This window comes from Leuciscus leuciscus (genome assembly GCF_965113295.1).
Source record: "Leuciscus leuciscus genome assembly, chromosome: 15".
NCBI classification, from domain to species: domain Eukaryota; kingdom Metazoa; phylum Chordata; class Actinopteri; order Cypriniformes; family Leuciscidae; genus Leuciscus; species Leuciscus leuciscus.
In genome coordinates this window covers 26,317,219-26,335,579 of record NC_138739.1, presented here as the reverse complement: position 1 = coordinate 26,335,579, position 18,361 = coordinate 26,317,219, and the positions used below count along the sequence as shown (strand labels likewise).

General features: G+C 37.7%; 1 protein-coding gene across 2 annotated transcripts in view; it reads right to left on the bottom strand.

Moving 5' to 3' along the window:
• LOC309475442 (glypican-1) overlaps positions 1-17,940 on the bottom strand; it is a 116,867-nt gene extending 98,927 nt beyond the window's left edge. For both annotated transcript variants that reach the window (XR_014197653.1, XM_082138228.1), the window contains exon 1: positions 17,404-17,940. Coding sequence is in view for 1 of the 2 variants with exons in the window: in XM_082138228.1 (XP_081994354.1) it covers positions 17,404-17,560 (157 nt within the window). In the remaining variant the exon portion in view is untranslated. The remainder of the gene's footprint in view (positions 1-17,403) is intronic.
• Between the last annotated feature and the right edge of the window lie 421 nt (positions 17,941-18,361).

Here is an 18,361-nt window from a genome sequence, read left to right as displayed (position 1 = left end):
GACTGTAAATAATAAATCACTCCATTGTGGATTCTAAGGTAACAAGGGTTTAAGGCATTCCATTGAAACACATAGCAAGGCTTCCACCAGTAGTGGGCACTCGTGCATCATAAGCAATGACGTACATGCGAGTGAATGAGACGGATGGAAGTTAGCAGGGGAAAGAGCGTAAAAAATTAACTTAAATTCAGCTTAATTGTTACTAACTTGCTCAGCAAAAGCAAGTTAAAGCTAATGTAAGTTATAGCACTCCAAGTGGCAACGCTGAGAATGACACATCTTGGATTTGGAATCACATCGTAGCTAGCATCACATACTCTTCTCGCATGTTTAGGGCCTTATGATATTTTTATACAAAATTGAATCATTAATTTAATGATAACTGGACATTACCTACTAATTTAAACATGCAATGCAATGAGTAATATAACTAAATGTAGTATACTGCTGTTTGAAAGGTTTATCGTAGCATAAAGGCCCGTACACACCGGGACGAATTTCGCGCAGTTTAAAGTGAGCAGCACATCAAAACAATGGAGTGGTACACATGACGAGCGCTCAAGGTCATGGTAATGATCTATCCGTGCTACATCCTCTAATATTTTTATCTAGATCCAAACAAGCTTCATTCAAGCCCTTTCCGCTCCGTGCGTGTTGCTTCTCTCCTCCGCTAAAGACGTAAAGCGGCACATTAAGAGCACCAGATGACGCAGTTATTTTAACAACAGCAGAAACACCATGAGCAGCAAAATAGATACTTAACGCTGCAGAAAACGATAATAAATCTGAATGATAAAACATCTGATCTAAACGTTTTATATTCATATCCATTTGGGAGAAATATTTACTTAAAAAATATATATATATATATATTGGCAAAAATTCTTAGACATCTACTTTGGCTCTAGGGGCCCAGGATTCTCATCTTTGAGGACTATTTTGAGTGTTTAGGATTTTTTCTTTTACAAAGTACTATGGCTGCCCTGATGGAAATGTATAGCTCTTCCAAAAAAGTATTTGTATACTGCTTAGTAAGCATTCTTAGTATTGCATTCTGAACGTAGCCAGGAAGAAAGACTAACAGAGGCGGATCTTGTGTGTGCAAGAGCAAACTGAATCTACCATAATTCCAGGCAGATTAAGAGATGATGCATTTCTTTATGAATGCAGGACGTTCACAGAGGCAATAAGCTAAAAATAAATCCAGAGGAATTATCTCTTTTCTGTTCCGAATAAACATTGTTCGAGCCTCCTTGAGCCGTGTCATGCCGTTGGATGAAAATCGACAGGCTGCCAAATGAACAAGACCCTTAATCAAAGCCTGACAGAGAATCACCTGTCAGCCGCCTCAGTCTGCCCAGAAAAATCAAAGGTTTCTTCAGACAGCCTAATTGTTAGAGATGGACAGCGAGACAAATAGTCGAGCAGGATGACAAACAGGCCTTGTGTAGTGTCAGATGAAGCGAATCCCTTCAAGTTAAACTGTTAGCAGGTAGCTTTCAACCCAACTGGCGCAATCCCTTCAGGGCCGGTGACTATTTAATCAAATGAATGCTCCATGCGGTGTAGTGCTGACTGCTCTTTTTCCATTCTTTTCCCTTGCATGCCTCTTTGATATTTGCTTACATGCTGCAAAATACACCAGGGTATCAGCTTTTGAAAAGATCATTAAAAAGAATGAAGGGCTTTTGAACAAAGCACTGGGAAAAACCATTTCTCAGTGACAACAGTAGATGACCTGTAAAAGTAACGTAGGTAGTACCATCTGCATTCACATACTTAAAAAAAGTTTCTGGAATTGACCTGGAGGACAAAAAAAATGGTCCAAAAATGATCATAAACCTACACCTACATTGAGAACACCCTAGAAACTGCATAGCAATATGTTGAATGATTTTTACGAGCCTGTTCTGTTGACCACATTCCAACAAGAAAATCTGCGCTAATTCATAAAGAAGCACTGATGTTGACACATCAGACTAAAATAGCCTCAGTGCCTTCTGGATCGGCTTCTGAAATTTGACTTGGACTGACTTCAGAAGAAAAAGATGGGCCTCGTTTTAAAAGTGAACAACCAAACAGTAAGAGGAAGTTCTTTAGAGGGATGTTCTTCAAGTTCATCTTCAAAGCCCCTGGCATACCAATGTGAATAGTTCTTTTATTTTCCCATCTCCGTCCTTTCCTTCTTTTCCTGGGAGAGGATTTGCGTGGACTCCTTTGAGATGAGAGCAAAGGCTGCCTCAGGCACCGGTTTACCAGAAGCAGGTGCGCGGGGATCTACAGGTGAGGCTGGTTGAGGTTTTAAATCCCTGTGCTGGCCAAAAAAACATGCTCATGTCCTCCATGCCTGATTAACAGGGTGTCTCTGAGGAATGAGAAAGTGTTTGGTAGGCTTGCTTCCCAACCAAGCCCTTCTGGAAGACTTATAAACGCCACACCCGCGTTACCACACAAGTACCACATAGCACAACTCTCAGGAACAAGCTCAGCAAGCAGTAAAATAATTTATGGAAACCCATTCAGAGGTTTATTCAAAGTACAAAAGTGGAACTCAAGCACTAAAATACTGACTTATCTACAAATGACTCTTATTTTTTAAGAAGAAGTTTGTGAAATTATATGAATGAGTAAAAAAAAATATACCACAGAATTACTGAAGGAGTGACCGAGAATATCACAGAAATAAGAATGAGCTTTTTTGAGTTAAGCCAGTAACAACCACTAAGAACACCTTAAAGTCCCCATGATTTTATTTTTTTTGCTTTTAGTATGAATATGTTAGACTATTATCTATAAGCTAAAGTGCTCTAAAATAATGACAAAATTCGCATTTAAAAGATTCAAAATTTTCAGTCTCTCAATTGCGCCATGATTTTGATGACATCACTCTGCACTACAGCTTCTCATTAGATTTTCTGTACAATTAAATGCTCTCTAGAGCCTGAAGTGTCCTGCCCCCTATATTATAAATAGACGATGAAGTTGCTGCTAAAATCGGTCAATTGTTCACACAATCACTATGTTCTACGTAGTGAATTGTACATAGTGCACTATATAGGGGATAGGGAAATATTCAGATAGTGTAAATATGCTTTCCTTTGGGTGTGAATGAAGTCTGGTTTCACGTTAGTGTAACGCGAACAGCCGCAGTGCGCACACAGTCTGCTCCAGTCCAGAGACACGATAGCACAGAGCGGATCATATGAGCGAGTCGGCGCAGACCACAAAACGTATCGGACCCATCTGAATTCTGCATGAATGCTATATTTTAAAGGGATATGGAGGAGATTGGGAGGAAAAACGGTTAGAGATTAGGAGGAAACTGCGGCTTTACAGAGCTCAACAGCTCTGGGTGAGCTGTGATATAAACTAAATGCTATAGGCTATTTTAAAAAAGCCCTGTTTTCCTGTTTTAGTGGAAATTACATCAATTACGTCAATAAAGGTTTGCCTTTCGAAGCACTTCGGTGGGCTTTTAAATCTACATAGCAACACCCTGGTAACCACCCTAGCATTGTTAATTGTAAAATTTTCTTCAGAAAATGCAAAAATCTAAATCTAATGAAGAAGCGATGTAACATGATGGCTATGTATACATTAAAACTAATCTTGTATTCGTTTTTTGTTGTTTAGGTACATGCATAGTGCCAAACAACTGAATTGGTTGACAGTGTATATGCGGCCATATTGTCTGATTTACTCACATATCAGAACATGATAGCAACTCTGGCACAGAAAACTCTAAGCTGGCCGCAATTTCGCAAACTAATCTTTGAATCTGACCTTCTTTTTAAATATGAGGTCACGGGTGACATGGCGCTTTGCCCAAACATTGGTCTCAATTAAGAGGATAAGCTGCCTTTAATGAACACAATGCAATATCTCTGTAATCCCCAGCAGACCAATGTCCTCAGAGGACACTGGGAAAACACGCAGAGGAAAAATGAGGTTAGGAAGACAAAGAGAGAGAAGGGGGAGGAAGTGTGTAAGCTAGAGCAAATTTATCTGTCAAAGAAGTGTGCCAAACACCTCCGCATTTGTGTCAGCACCATGGATTTGAATTTAAGCATGGATGGATTAACGCACGGTCCTGCCAACCGTTTCCCCAGGGCTCCAGACCAGTAGGGGGCCCTGATGAGCTGCAGAAATGGTGCATATTTTCAAGAACAGTACAGTTGTTTTTTACAGTTCCTGTAAAAAGCAAGATTAAAACAACTTTGTTATTCAAAAGAAACATGCTTTTGCAAAAGGAATGCAAAACCACCATAAGAGCAGTCCATACAACTTGTGCCCTATATTCAGACATATAAGTCTTCTAAAGGCAAACAATAGCGATGCATCCGAAATCACGTACTCTCTGAGTAGATACTACATTTGAATTTGAATTTACTTCACTGCCGTTAAGAAAAGTATGCTTTATATAGTATGAATATGGGTAGTATGAATGTAACTCGGACATACTAAATCCGCCATGTTACTGTCACGTGACCTACAGTTACACCGCTTCACTTATATTCATAAATCATCTCCCATCAGAATCTCGCCAGAAGTAGTAGGTCATCCGGGGACTTTTCGCCTACATACGCATACTATATAGGGAGGTATTTGATTTCGGACGCATCGCATGTTTGACTGAGGAACTAGACTAGCTAATTCCTAACTAGCAATAACACACATCAGCATGCTACATGCTAAAAAGCAATTGCACATTGATTAAACCAACAATTAACATGCTCTTCATGTACCCGCCCCTTAACCAAAGAAAAAACGTAATTCTTCGCAAAAATGGTAACCTAAAATTTCAGAAGCTCTGGACATTAAACATTACATTTTCCCCTTTTGTAAAAACACTCAAAAACATTCAAATTCAACATTAACTTGCAACAAGTCTCCTGCAATGCCGGGGAACTACAAATTCCCTGCCCAGTTTCAGTTAATGGACACAAACACAAATGGATTTAGTAAAAGTACAGAAAATAAAGTTGTGACAAGAATTGTGTCACAGTTTGGTCATTTTATTAATCGAAGAACTCTATGATGGGTCTGACACCACTTTATACTTTGCAACAAAACTAGATCAGCTAAACTGTCTACACTTGCATTCTGTGTAAACGGAAAGATCTAGTTTGATAACGTCTTAATGTGCTGTTCCCTTTCCGGTGTATGGCATCCGTGCCCAGGACATCCCGACATCATAATCTGTTCCTGTTGGGGAATAAAAACTGATGAGGGATTAAGTTCTCATACAGTATAAAAAAATAATCTGGGCCTTTGTCACCTCTGGCCGACTCTTTTAATCTCCTGTCCGTTTCTCATCTGGTCTTCTGCCACATTTCCAGGTGACCTTTCTTCAACCTCTTCCTGTGCCTATTAGCACTCATTACCCCCCTCCTGCTGGGTTTCTCGCACTCTCTTAACCATCTGCCTCTGGCCTCTCTTATCCGCTACCCTGCTGAGTCGCGGGGCTGCTCAAAGAGTCCCGGGCGCCGTGCCGTCTTACGTTAAGGGCTTGTGACCCCTGAACCAGGCCTTGCACAAAGCCGCAATAAAGGCGATTGACGGCCGCTCGCTTTATGTGCTAAAAGAGACGGCTTCAGAGCAAGCCCCGGTATGCCTTATAAAACACTGGAAAGCACCTTTTAATTGATTTCCTAGGTAGTTCTGAGATGCCAGCCCTTCCTTTCTATGGTAAATGGGAAGGATCGTCAAGCTGAGGTATGTCTGGGGTCTGGCCATAATCGGCGGTGAAAATTGCCCAGGCCTGACTGTGATTTAGTTTGCACATGGTCTGCTCTCCTATGCGTGTTTACAGTTTTATGACCCAGGGGAACCAAGGAAGCAGAAGTGAGTGTGAAATATAAAGGCCATAACAGGTTGGTCTAATGAGCTGCTATGATCCTATAACACACAATATATGAGAGGGTTCAAACAGAAAATACAACCCTGTTGACTTTATACATAGAACATGATATACAGGCGCCTTTTAGGAAACTATTAAAACAAAAAGTACAGCTTAGTGTTACATAGATTAGATATTCGAGTTTAATAATAAGAGCAACAGCAACATTTAAAACACTATTACAGGCGTGTGGGGTAAAACATGTACAAAAAGTAAAAAACCTAGAAGTTTATTGAACTTTTTTTTTAATGATGTTAAAATACTTAATCTCATCCCATCTTAAAGTAAAAGAAAACTATAAATAAACATTCATTGGTTGTTTTCCACAAAAACTGTGAACACTGTGGTGCTATCAAAACTCTTTTTATTTGAACATTCCGACAAGCTCAACATAGCAACAGTGGCTCAACCAATGATGTGAGTTTGGGGCGGGGCTATCTGTATTGACGGACCAATGATAGAGAGGAGAGTGTTATGTTGCCGCTAATGCGCTAATTTACATAATCTGCTAATTTACTTTTTTACTACACGTTCCTGAAAGATTATAAAATATTATTGCGAGCAATTTATAATTGCATTTGCATGTTATTCCAAAGAAAAGAAAAAAGTTGTCTTCTTAACTGGGTTCTAAACATAACTTGCTCTGAAACAACTTTTCGGCTAATGTCGCCTAGGGTGAAAAATATGCCACCTTAAAAACGTATTAATAAAATCCCATCCTCTCTATATTTTTCTTGTTCAATAAGGTTCCCTTTCGGAAATGCAGTATATCTACAGTGAAGAATGTATATTACATTTGTATATTTGGACTGCATATCATATTATCTTAGCAGAATTAGCAACATCTAATAAACCTTTTTTACTTCAGGCAGTACGTTGAGGCAGGAAAGATACGTTTCTTATACGAGCGACTTCATCTTCTTGAGCCTTTGTTGAGATCACGACACACAGCTTGCATTATGGATGTGCTCTAAAACGTGTGCCTTGCTTCGCTAATGGTGAAAGATGGCTAAGCGTACAACCCAGCTCTTTGAATTGGACATTTCTAGGTTTCCATAAATCTAAAAATACACCGCAGCTCAGACTCTGCCCGGCTGCCTAGACACACACGTGTGCGAGTGAACACGTGCATGTGTGTGTGTGTGTGTGTGTGTGTGTGCAAACAGCGCTTGTAATCGTGCACATTACAGTGTTTGCCAAACCTTGTTAAAACAGACGTCCTGATCTCTAATCGAGTATGAGACAAGGACACGTGTGAGAGTGTGGACGAGGAAAACAGGCTAAGGGGTTAAGATGAAGAGAGACAGAGAGAAACTTAAGAGAAAGACCACAAGAACTTCTGTCTGGTTGCTTCAGTTCTTCTTAGGAAGTATTTTTAGCCTGGATTTTGGTGCTGAAATATTCAGCTCTGGTAGGCTATACGTACCATGGCGGCTGGTGTTTTTTAACACAAAATATATTTGTATAATATTGAAGTTATGTGCATTTAGTCATTTTTCCTTAATTAAAAGGTTTTACGCATGTAGAAATTAATAATATTTTGACTCCAGTCCTATCAGTAGCCTAAAAAAGCGTTTTTCTCATCTATTGTGGACTCGTAGGTAGCTGTGTTGGACTTTCCACAGTCTTTGAACCTTTTGCGTGGTCTGAGCAAAGCTCACCATATAGGAGCTGTTTTGGCTGCCAAGTCGTCCGTATGGGAAAAACGTTAGGGAAATATAAAACTACTCATTTAAAAAAGTTGATTATACATAAAAACAATATATTTTAAATATGCATATATATTCAAATATTTAAGTATTTTGAGAGCATAGGGACTCGATTACATTTTGCATTTGCAGTGCTTCAGGGGAGTGGGCGGAGCTAAGGAGATCTTTTGCTGTGTTTTGCTTGTTTTGACTTGGTGGAATTTTCTGTGCAGCATCATGGGTAATGTAGTTTTCACAACGAATTCCGCTGTTAAACAATTATAAATAATGGGGGATGATGGCTTCAAAAGAAGCAAATACCATCAAATACCATTAACAACTTCGTAGTTCACAGTAAGGTTGTCTTTAAAGGTTTATAAGTTATCGGTTTATAATAAGTTTATCGGTATATAATACGTTTATAATAAGTTTATAAGTTATAAGTAACCGGAACTGGCTGTTGCACTCAATAGCCTTAAAGTAATCACCACTGGTACATACACACTAGTACACTGCTGTACAATTAGCTACAGGAAGAGAAACCATGCAGGAAAAAAACTAATAAATCACAGGGCTTTCCGCAAATCCCCAAGCTGGGAGAAAGTGAGAATGTGCTTACTAAGTAGACTATAAAAACAGTAAATGATAATGTCCCATCATTCTCAGTATGATGCATTAATTTTATAATCCCTCAGTGAGTTTTATCGACCGCAGTGGCTGTCATTCGGTGCGTGAGGTTCTTCCAGTGAGCAAGGAAAACGTGCCGTGACTGAAACGGCAAGCCATTATGCAAAATAATAAGTTCTTCATAATTGCTTCCACTCAAACAATAAAAAATGTCACAATAAATAAATCTCATCAGCCTAATGGTCTGTCGCATTGGCTGACAGGGTCAAGACAAATGGAAAAAAAACACACACTAGGAACAGATATAATGGATTAGAGTGTGTTTGGCTGCTGGATTCAGTTATTTTTAACTGCATTTTTATTTTTATAAAAAGTACATTTATATAATTATATAAATTAGTATTATATTTATCTTTAATTTATATTATATATATATATATTTTAACTTAAACATACTCAAATTCCGAGAGCAAAATATATTATATTTTTTTCAAAAGGGTACTTTAAGCGACCAATAAAAACAAAGGATTTTTTTTTTTAATGTATTTATGAAACATTTACAACCTGGCCAGTCAAAGTGACAGCTCAAGTGCTATCTGAACGTTATCCGACCACTGAAAACGTAAGCTAATGCTAGGTAAAGGGGTCATTTGAGTGCTTTTCTTTAACTTGAAATCCTTGCTTTCTAACAACGTCATTGAGACATTCTCAAATTGCCATGCTTGCCGCCGCTAAAATCTGGATTACGAGCCCCTGGATTACGAACAGAGTATTTGAGTCTTAAAGAAATCCTAATCCTCGAGCTGTCACGCATTGAGTCACAAGTGTGTCTTTAAGAGAGAGCATATATACGTTTTGTTTTAGAAATGGCTACACATTTATTTAGGCTTTTAGCATTTAGCATTAGCGGTTCCACTGTAAAAAAAACTCAGGTGCAACATTTTACAACCTCAAATTTGGTCATCTTTACTGCAATTTCAGATATCAGAAACCACTTCTGAGAGATCTTTGACCTGTCTGGGTCGTTTTTTCATGATTTTAGAGGAAACGTGGATGCTATGCTACCAGTCTGTGTTTGTTTGACTAGTTTCTCCTAAGTGACATGAATTTGCACTAAAGTGTCACAGAGTTAGACACACTGTCTTTGACATCAACAACAAAAGATTTGGGACATGTTTTCTCCTCACTTATGATTAGCATACTTATTTTGCTTCTCTAACAACCCATGACTATTTGGTTGCATTGTATTATTTGCATTTAGCATTTTTAGCATTGTTTTGTACCAAAACAGACCTTCATTTTTGAGTTGCAAGGTAACTCAAACAAGGTAATAGTGAAGGGAAAACGTGTTTTGCTAACATTTCCTGTAGCTATGGGAGGCTTTGGGTAGTAGCTACCTGTTTATGGTGATCAAACTAAACCTCAGCACAACTCTTGGAATACTTACATGCATAGCATGTCCCGAACGTCACACTTTCACCTTTAATACGCTGATTTCACGCAGCCGTTATTTTGAAATCGAAAGCGAGGCTCCGGTGGGAAGAAAACCGGAAGTGTCGCCTTTAATCACAGGAGAGTCGTGAATGCGATGGCGTATTGTTGTGTTTAATGATGTTGTGTCAATTCTAAAACTGTACATACATTTCTTTCATTCTTTAGACTATATACAGTGAAATTAATTTCTAAATAAAATATTTTTTTTATATATAATTCAGAAAGTAAAAAAAGAAGCAGGAATGAGATATACATATCCTATATTGGATATTAACATCCAATAGTGTAAATCGCGGCAGCAGCTTCAGGTTGGTAGTCCAAGGCATTGTTGTTTACGGGGTTCTTACCACCGGAGCCTCACTTTCGATTTCAAAATGGCGGCTGCGTGAAATCAGCGTATAGAGTCTGACAGGCATTCTTCTTCATTGGATACAAATACAAGGAGACACTTAATGAGTAAATGGTAAAGAACTGATAATTCACTCAATGTCAAGACCCTAAAGAGATTACCGGACTAATACAGTCAACGGAGAATGATGTCAAAACCTTCCCTGAACCTTCCCGTCCCTGTTGTTAGGACACCGGATAAAAGGTAAAAGGTTTCATTTACTAACCATGCATATCCACAAATTTGCATGTGAAATCTGTGTACGAACATTTTCAAGAACAAATCATCATTCATCAATAACTTTCATGCTCAACTTATTCTAAATTTATGGGGAAAAAAAAAGTACGCAAACTCTTTGAGATGAATTTTAAGATGAAATTTTATACGTGATTATTTCATCTTAAATATAGTTCATTATACACAGTAATAGAGTAAGAAAAGTTGCATTACGCTCAAGCTGAGAGGTTGTTGAACTGGTTTTTGGCAGAAAAAAAGTAAAAAGTAACAAACAGTGTGAAAAGCCCATATATGGAGGTGGGCGTGTTTATGCAAATTACCTTAAAACCATAACATGTTGTGAATTAGATAAAATACTATTTTGGGAGATGTTTTCCTGTGCTTATAAATTCGAATTATACATGCCATTATTAGTGAATGAGACCCAAATAAAAAAATCACAGAACATGCACATACATGTTATATTTTCAATCTCACTCAAGGAAATCTTGTTCAATCCCCGAGACAACACACATTTCACAGCACTCTGTGTCTCTGCCACTCGAGCAGGATAATGTTCCTCGAACAAAGAAGCTGACAGCGATAATAATCACATCTCCGTCTTCATCACTCACTCCTCTCTTCCCTTTCACCAGCGTGTTGGCAGCGAGATAACCTGACAGCAAATTGGCTAACGCAAAAAAACGTGCAATTAATATTGGCAGAGCAAAGTGGCTGAAGCAACGCTGGGCGCTACTGTGAATTATTCACAACAATGTGAATAACACGAGGAGCATGAGGTGACGAACACTTGTCGACGGCTGGTGAAGACTAATCGCAAATGGAGCCATTTCATGCATTTAATCAGCTAGAGAGGTGCTAACAGCATAGCTTAAACAATGAACCCTAGCTGAATTTGTTTTCAACAAGCAAATGTGTCAGGGTTTTCTTTTTGTAGTTGTGGAGAGTAAGAATTAATCAAGGATTTATGTAAGGCAAGAGTGTTATCGACATACAACATCAACAAGGCTGGGTTTTTAACTAATTCAATGCTAACTGCTACATGACATGTTCAGTATATGATTGCTACATATATTGTGTTGGTTAATCAACTGTTAGATAGGGGGTAGATTTTGTTGACAATTTTGGGTTTAAATTCAGATGTCACTTCTTTGTTTTGATGCATACAGAGCATAGCGCTAACAATGCTATACTAAGGTAAGTTTCTCAGGGAATGTAAGAACTAATCAAATTGAATGAAATGGATGTTGCTTTGGATTTTACATAAATGTAAATGTCACTGGGTAGAAGCTAGCAAAGCAGGTCATGTGAACCTAGTTTTAAAGATATATTTCTTTTAGACCCTCCAATCTTAAAATACATTAAACTGGCGGTCAAAAGTTTGGAATAATTAAGATTTGTTAATGTTTTATCATATTATATACATTTGAAAAATATGAAAACTGTTCTTTTACATTTAAAAAAATATATATTTCACACTATTAAATTCAGCCTCGAGCAGAAAATAATTCTTTGAAAAACATTAAAAATTATAATTATTCTAAACTTTTGACCCCCAATATATATATATATTAATAATATATTATGCAAGGGAAATGCCGTCATCCTCAAAAATAAAGCTGTTCATTGTTAGTTCATGCTAGCTCAGGTCCATTAAATATTAATAACAGATACAACATCTGATTTTAATAATGCATTATTAAATGTTGAAATTAATATTGGCAGAGATTAAAAAAAGCTTAGAAGTATTTTTCAATGTTAGTTCATGTTAACTAATGTAGTTAACAAATAGAACCTTATTGAACATTTTATTTATTCTGTATTTTTAATGTGAAGAAATGTCTACGTATCTTCCACACTTTTTTAGGACACAAGCGATGCTTTTCAGAGATCTTGAAGGGTCTACTCCAGTTTTTTTCAAGCGTTCCAAACGCACTTGAACAGAAGAAGGCTTGTCAGTGGTTCCAGGTGCTGCGTGTACCTCCGAGTGCAGGTGTGCTTTTATTCGCGAGGGCAAGAGGGTGTAAGATCTGATCAGGTCTGCATGATCTCGACTCTAACAAGCCTCACGGTGCACTGCAGATCCCCGCTGAGAAACACCCCCGCGCATCAAAAGAACAATCAGCGGGCCAGAGGGAGAGAAGCTGTGTGGGAGAAGGTGTAATTATGCTCAGATAATCACGAGTCCACAATTCATCTGCCAAAACATGAGCTTTCGCCACAAAATCTCTTGGTACTGTGTGTATTAGCACAGGCTGAAACTACTAAAACTAGACTGTAAAAAATGAAATGTTCAGTATAGACAACAAGAAATGGAACTATTTCTACATGATGAAAATACTTTTGCTGATGTAAACTAATGTAACCAGGTGGATGTGGTCCTATTACAGTAAATGTTATGACTAATTTAAATGTTATCAAAGTAAGCTAATTTTTTGTTTACATTACAGAACCAATCTTACTGTATAAAAATATGAAATATATTAATAATAATTGTTAATAATATAACTTTAGAATAAATAATATTATTAATAACACAATGTATAATTTAAATAATAATTATAAGTTCATACTTTATAATGTCAGTGAATATTATTTTTTAAATGAATATATTCAGAATCATGTGAAGCATATTTTTCATTTTTAGTTTACATGGCAGAACATTCTATACAAATATTAAACCTTAATATATAAAAATATTAAATATAATAATTATTTTTATTAATAATATTCAATTTTAAAATGAATAATATTATAATGTATACTATTACATTTAATAATAATTAAATCAGTTCATACTTAATAATTTAATCTAAACTAATATAGCCAAATTGATCACAAGTTGATTTTACAGTACATATTATTTTAGTTCATTTAGAATCATATGAAGCTTTTTTTTATTTACATGACAGAATATTTAGTAAATATATTAAACCTTAATATATACAAATATTAAATATAATAGTAATAATTATTAACAGTATTCAATTTTGAATAATAATGAAATCAGTTCATACTCAATAATATAATCTAAACGAACAAAGCCACATTTTCATGTTGATATTAGAGTAAATATTATTTTTGAATTGAATAAAATATATACATTTTCGTCATATGCAGCGTATTTTGAATATTTAGTTTACATAGACATGTATATATATATATATATATATATATATATATATATATTAATATTTATGAGTGATATTCAAATTATGTATTATTTGTATTTATTATATACAATTATGATAAAAATAATGATCTGGTAATTCATGCCTAATAATTCCATAATTTGTGAGGAATTACCACTGGATTAAAATGTGTGACAGTCGTGCAAACAGAAATTAGATGCGTAAAACTAATTAACAACGTCAAATGAGCGAATTTGATTGTCACTCTCCACTGAACGACCGTGTTATTGAATTTGCATGTGCGAACGTGTTTGATATATGCAAAAAGCTTAACCGAATCAGGCCCCTGCCCTGTCTGATCTATGGGGGTTGGATGTGTGTGTGTCAGTGTGGCTGAGAACATGGGTGTGTGCCTCTTTCATTTCACACAGGGCTCATGGGTGTGTGCCTCGCTCTATAGAAGAACAGCAAACATGAGCCAGCGCTGAGGTCTGAAACCAGGCTACAGGTTACAAGGGTCCAAACATCACTAATTCGTCAACATTTGGATACTTGGATCTCGCTTTCAAAACCTGGAAATAAATCTGTTAAAATAACAAAGTTACGATCACAAACAAACGCGAGGTCGCACACATCCCCACCCGACTCACATCTTCATGGCCTACTTGAGGGAAATGTGAGATTGTCATTGTTTCGAGTGACCGCAGGGCTCAAAGTGTCACGCAGTCCCCTGCGTTGAACAATACGCTGCCTCTGTGTTTGTAAAAATGGGAGACACACCAGTTGCGTCGGTAATTCTAGACAGCGGCATTCAGCTCTGGTTCCTCTCTGACCTTTAGGTGATGCTTTATGATCAGCTCTTTCTAAAACATGCTAAAACAAAATGCGGCGGAAACCTCAAACCCTCCAACTCAGAATGCAGTGTGGGTATCACTGTCACACCAGTTAAAGAGGCATCAAAATAACATCTTACAGAAATGACGACTCTGTCGCTGCGTCCGATACTTGTCTACTATATAGTAAGTGAAAAACAGTACGCCAACAGATTTATGATTGGTGGTGAAGCAACGCAACTGATGCCGTAGGTCACAACTTGGTGGATGTAGTGCGTCTGAATTTCATTGAAACGAGACACATTCAGACTATATAGAACGTACCTTTTTAATGGTCGTAAAGTAAGTTCTGTCAAATCGATTAATCGCGATTAATCGCATCTAACATAAAAGTTTGTGTTTACATAATATGTATGTGTATACATTATTAAATAGTGTATATATTATAAAATGTGTATATATTATATACATGTCTGTGTATATACTGTGTATATATATATATATACAAACACACACACACATATTTATGTAAGGGATAATGTAAAGCGAGGTAGCTACCTACCAAATAAATCAATAATTTGACATAAAATATTGATTTAAGAAGGAGTTTATTGATTTAAAAACGATTGTATTGCTTCCGCTAAAGAAAATAGTCTGTTCCGTCTCTACGGTTAGAATCCTGCGTCCATAGCAACGCTCCGTTTTTCATGGCAACGGTGTGTTATACTTAGCAGCGGTCTGTTATCAAGAAATAACAGACCGCATTCTACATTAGAATTCAACCAAGCCATGTGTAATAAACATATATGTGTGTGTGAGTGTATAGGTACATATACAGAGACACGCACACACACACACATACAGACATATATATGATATATATACATTTAATAATAGATATACACACACATATATTATGTAAACAAACTTTTATGTTAGATGCGATTAATCGTGATTTATCAATTTGACCTACTATTAAAAATCAACATGAAATGTTGTTTGCAACTTATTTTAAGTCTGTAACGTGACATTTCTAAGAGTTCAGTCAAATAAGGAAGATTCTGTCATCATTTACTCTCCTAATTACATTCAAAACCAGTATGACTTTCTGTGGAACACAAAAGAAGATGTTTTGAAAAATGTTCACGCTGCACTCTTCTACACAATGAAAGTGGATGGGGACTGGGGCTGTTAAGCTCCGAAAAGCATCATAACACATCATGAAAGTAATCCAAATGACTTATTCCAAGTCTTCTAAAGCTGTGAATGAGGAACAGACTGACATTTAAGAGGTTCTTCACAGAATATCCTGCTTGAGAGCCGTAGTCCCCATTCACTTTCATTGTTTGGAAAAGAGCAGCTTGAACATATGCTATAAATATCTCTTTTTGTGTTTTGTAATGGAAATAAAGTCTAAATTAAAAACAACACAACTTAAGTCATTTATATTTAGCCACTAACTTATAATGCATCTCATTTAAATAAACATGAACGCTTCAAGCAGACAAACACAATCTGGCCGTCAACCACTTCAAAGCTTTTAAACGAACAACTTATTCAGACGGTGTGAACAATGGATAAAAGATGACGAGACGGTCTCAAGCGAGACGGTGGTGGGCGGCCGGCACTTGCTACATTTTCCTCGTCTCCCCCTTCTGTCATTGAGACCGCAGGCGATGACCTTGAGAATTTCCTCTCGGCCAATAGGAACTCTTTGTTTCTCCCAGCCTCTCAAATCTGCTGAGGATGCCAATGTATAATGCCTCAAATACACTTATTACCGAAGGCGGCTGCCAAGGCGGTGTTGTGTTGTGTACAGTAGGTGTTTGTGTGTGTGTGTGTGTGTGTGTGTGTGTGTGTGTGTGGGGAATACAACGAGGAGGCAGGATATATATTGTACGGATATATTTTCATTATCTTACAGAAAAAGTACATTGTGAATATTGGCAATGTTTCCTTCCTGGTTTGAGCTTTATTTACAAGTGTTTATGTGTGTGAGTGTGGCACATGTGCGATCATTTATCTCCTTTAGCTTCTTGGGCACACAGCACAATTAGACATATGCATCCCAGAGGAATTCTGGGAAGAAAAAAACTGGGAGCACATCATGCACTGATATAATTGCATGTTTACGCGAACTGATTTGTGACATATTACCGGTTATAATGTGCGACCTGTCATCAAAAAGATGGCTGTGTCATAAATATTGATGGCAGATTTCATACTACCCAGCATGCATGGGACAGATTCACAACCTGCCAACATTTTTTTTGGCCCCTAATGGGAACATTAAAAATCCCTGGCTCCAGCTACGAGCCACTTGCTGACTGCACGGATTTCAGCTGCTGCCTTTTACTTGCAAATGACAAAGAAAATCATGAGAATTGCTCATCAAATGCCACCATTTACTGCCCTCACTGCCCTTTGTGTATCTAATAACACCAACAACACTGACTAATACCACAAATTGCAATTACAGTGAGGTTTTTTTACTCCTAGACTGCAACCCTGGGGAAAACCTACGAATCTGGTCGTCACCGTGTTCATCGTAACATGACCTACAGGGACCACATACTGTTGGAGATGAGCTCCAGCACACGCTCTTTCAAACCACATGGGGATCCAGACATCAGGTGGGTGTCTATATAAAACTGATGAATGAAACGAAAGGTCATTTTTAATGGGGAAGTCGCTCGTGATCAACACTATGCCAGGTGTAGCCCTGTTTCAGCAGTTACAGTTTCGTCTATTGTTCTGTTCGGTGGGGCGAGTAGAGCTTTTGTCTGGGACCCTCCATCTGTTCATGTGAACTTGACAATAAGAACATGCACCTCGCCTAACATTAAGGAGCGTGTCAGGTGGAGAGACAGACAGAAGACAACAGGACAGACAGACAGACGGAAGATAGATAGATAGATAGATAGATAGATAGATAGATAGATAGATAGATAGATAGATAGATAGATAGATAGATAGATAGATAGATAGATAGATACTTAATTATTCTCGTGTAGTCTACATAAACATAGTCAACACACAGAGAAATGTCAGTGTTGAATATGAATGAGACAGTACTGTACCTGTAACAATCACTGATAATTCATACCTGATATCTCGGACTGCGGGACGCCGCTTAACGTGAAGCCTTTGCCGTTGTAGAAGGAGCGCACGTCCACGCAGCTCCGCGCTTTGCCGCCCGCGTTATCCGCAGACAGAGACACGGAGACGAGCGACACGAGCAGCGCGACCGCTGTCAGATCCATTGTGTCCGGATCCAGAGACTGAGGAAGAGGATGAAGTCCACTGACGCTGATGCTCAACACTTCACACAGCGAATCAAAGCATCCGATTCTTCCTACAACAGCAGGATACTATTATAGTAAAAATCCACTTGTTTAGGGATGTAAATGCACGTCCAGGTTTAAAGCCGGTGGTCCTGATGAAAGAGGATGCGTGTTATTGATCAGTCCGGTGGGGATCTGTTTCTGGTGCTCATGTCTTTACGCACTAGCCAATTAATAATGCATAACTTATAATATCCCTACAAGTAGCTACTGTAGTATAAACAGTGTTGTAGGAATATCTGGTTAAAGCGCCCAGTGTTGCTGCTGCGCGCTCCTGTGCTGTCTGTCTCTTTACTGTCCCGTTCTCACCGAACAATAGTGATGTCCGATTCGCGAACGAGTCGTTCTTTTGAATCGGTTCCTTTGAATGATTTGGACGAATCGATTCGCTTATTTCATAGAAACAATGTATTTCGTGTTGAAAAACAGCTTAAACGAGATGGTTTGCTGGTCTTCCAATATGGTCTGACTGGTGCACAGACTGGGATAACTAGTTAAGATCAGTGAACTTAGGCTGGTTATAGATAGATAGATAGATAGATAGATAGATAGATAGATAGATAGATAGATAGATAGATAGATAGATAGATAGATAGATAGATAGATAGAGACAGAACGATAGATGGATAGATAGATAGATGATAGACAGACAGATATAGATAGATAGATAGAGACAGAACGATAGATGGATAGATAGATGATAGACAGACAGATATATAC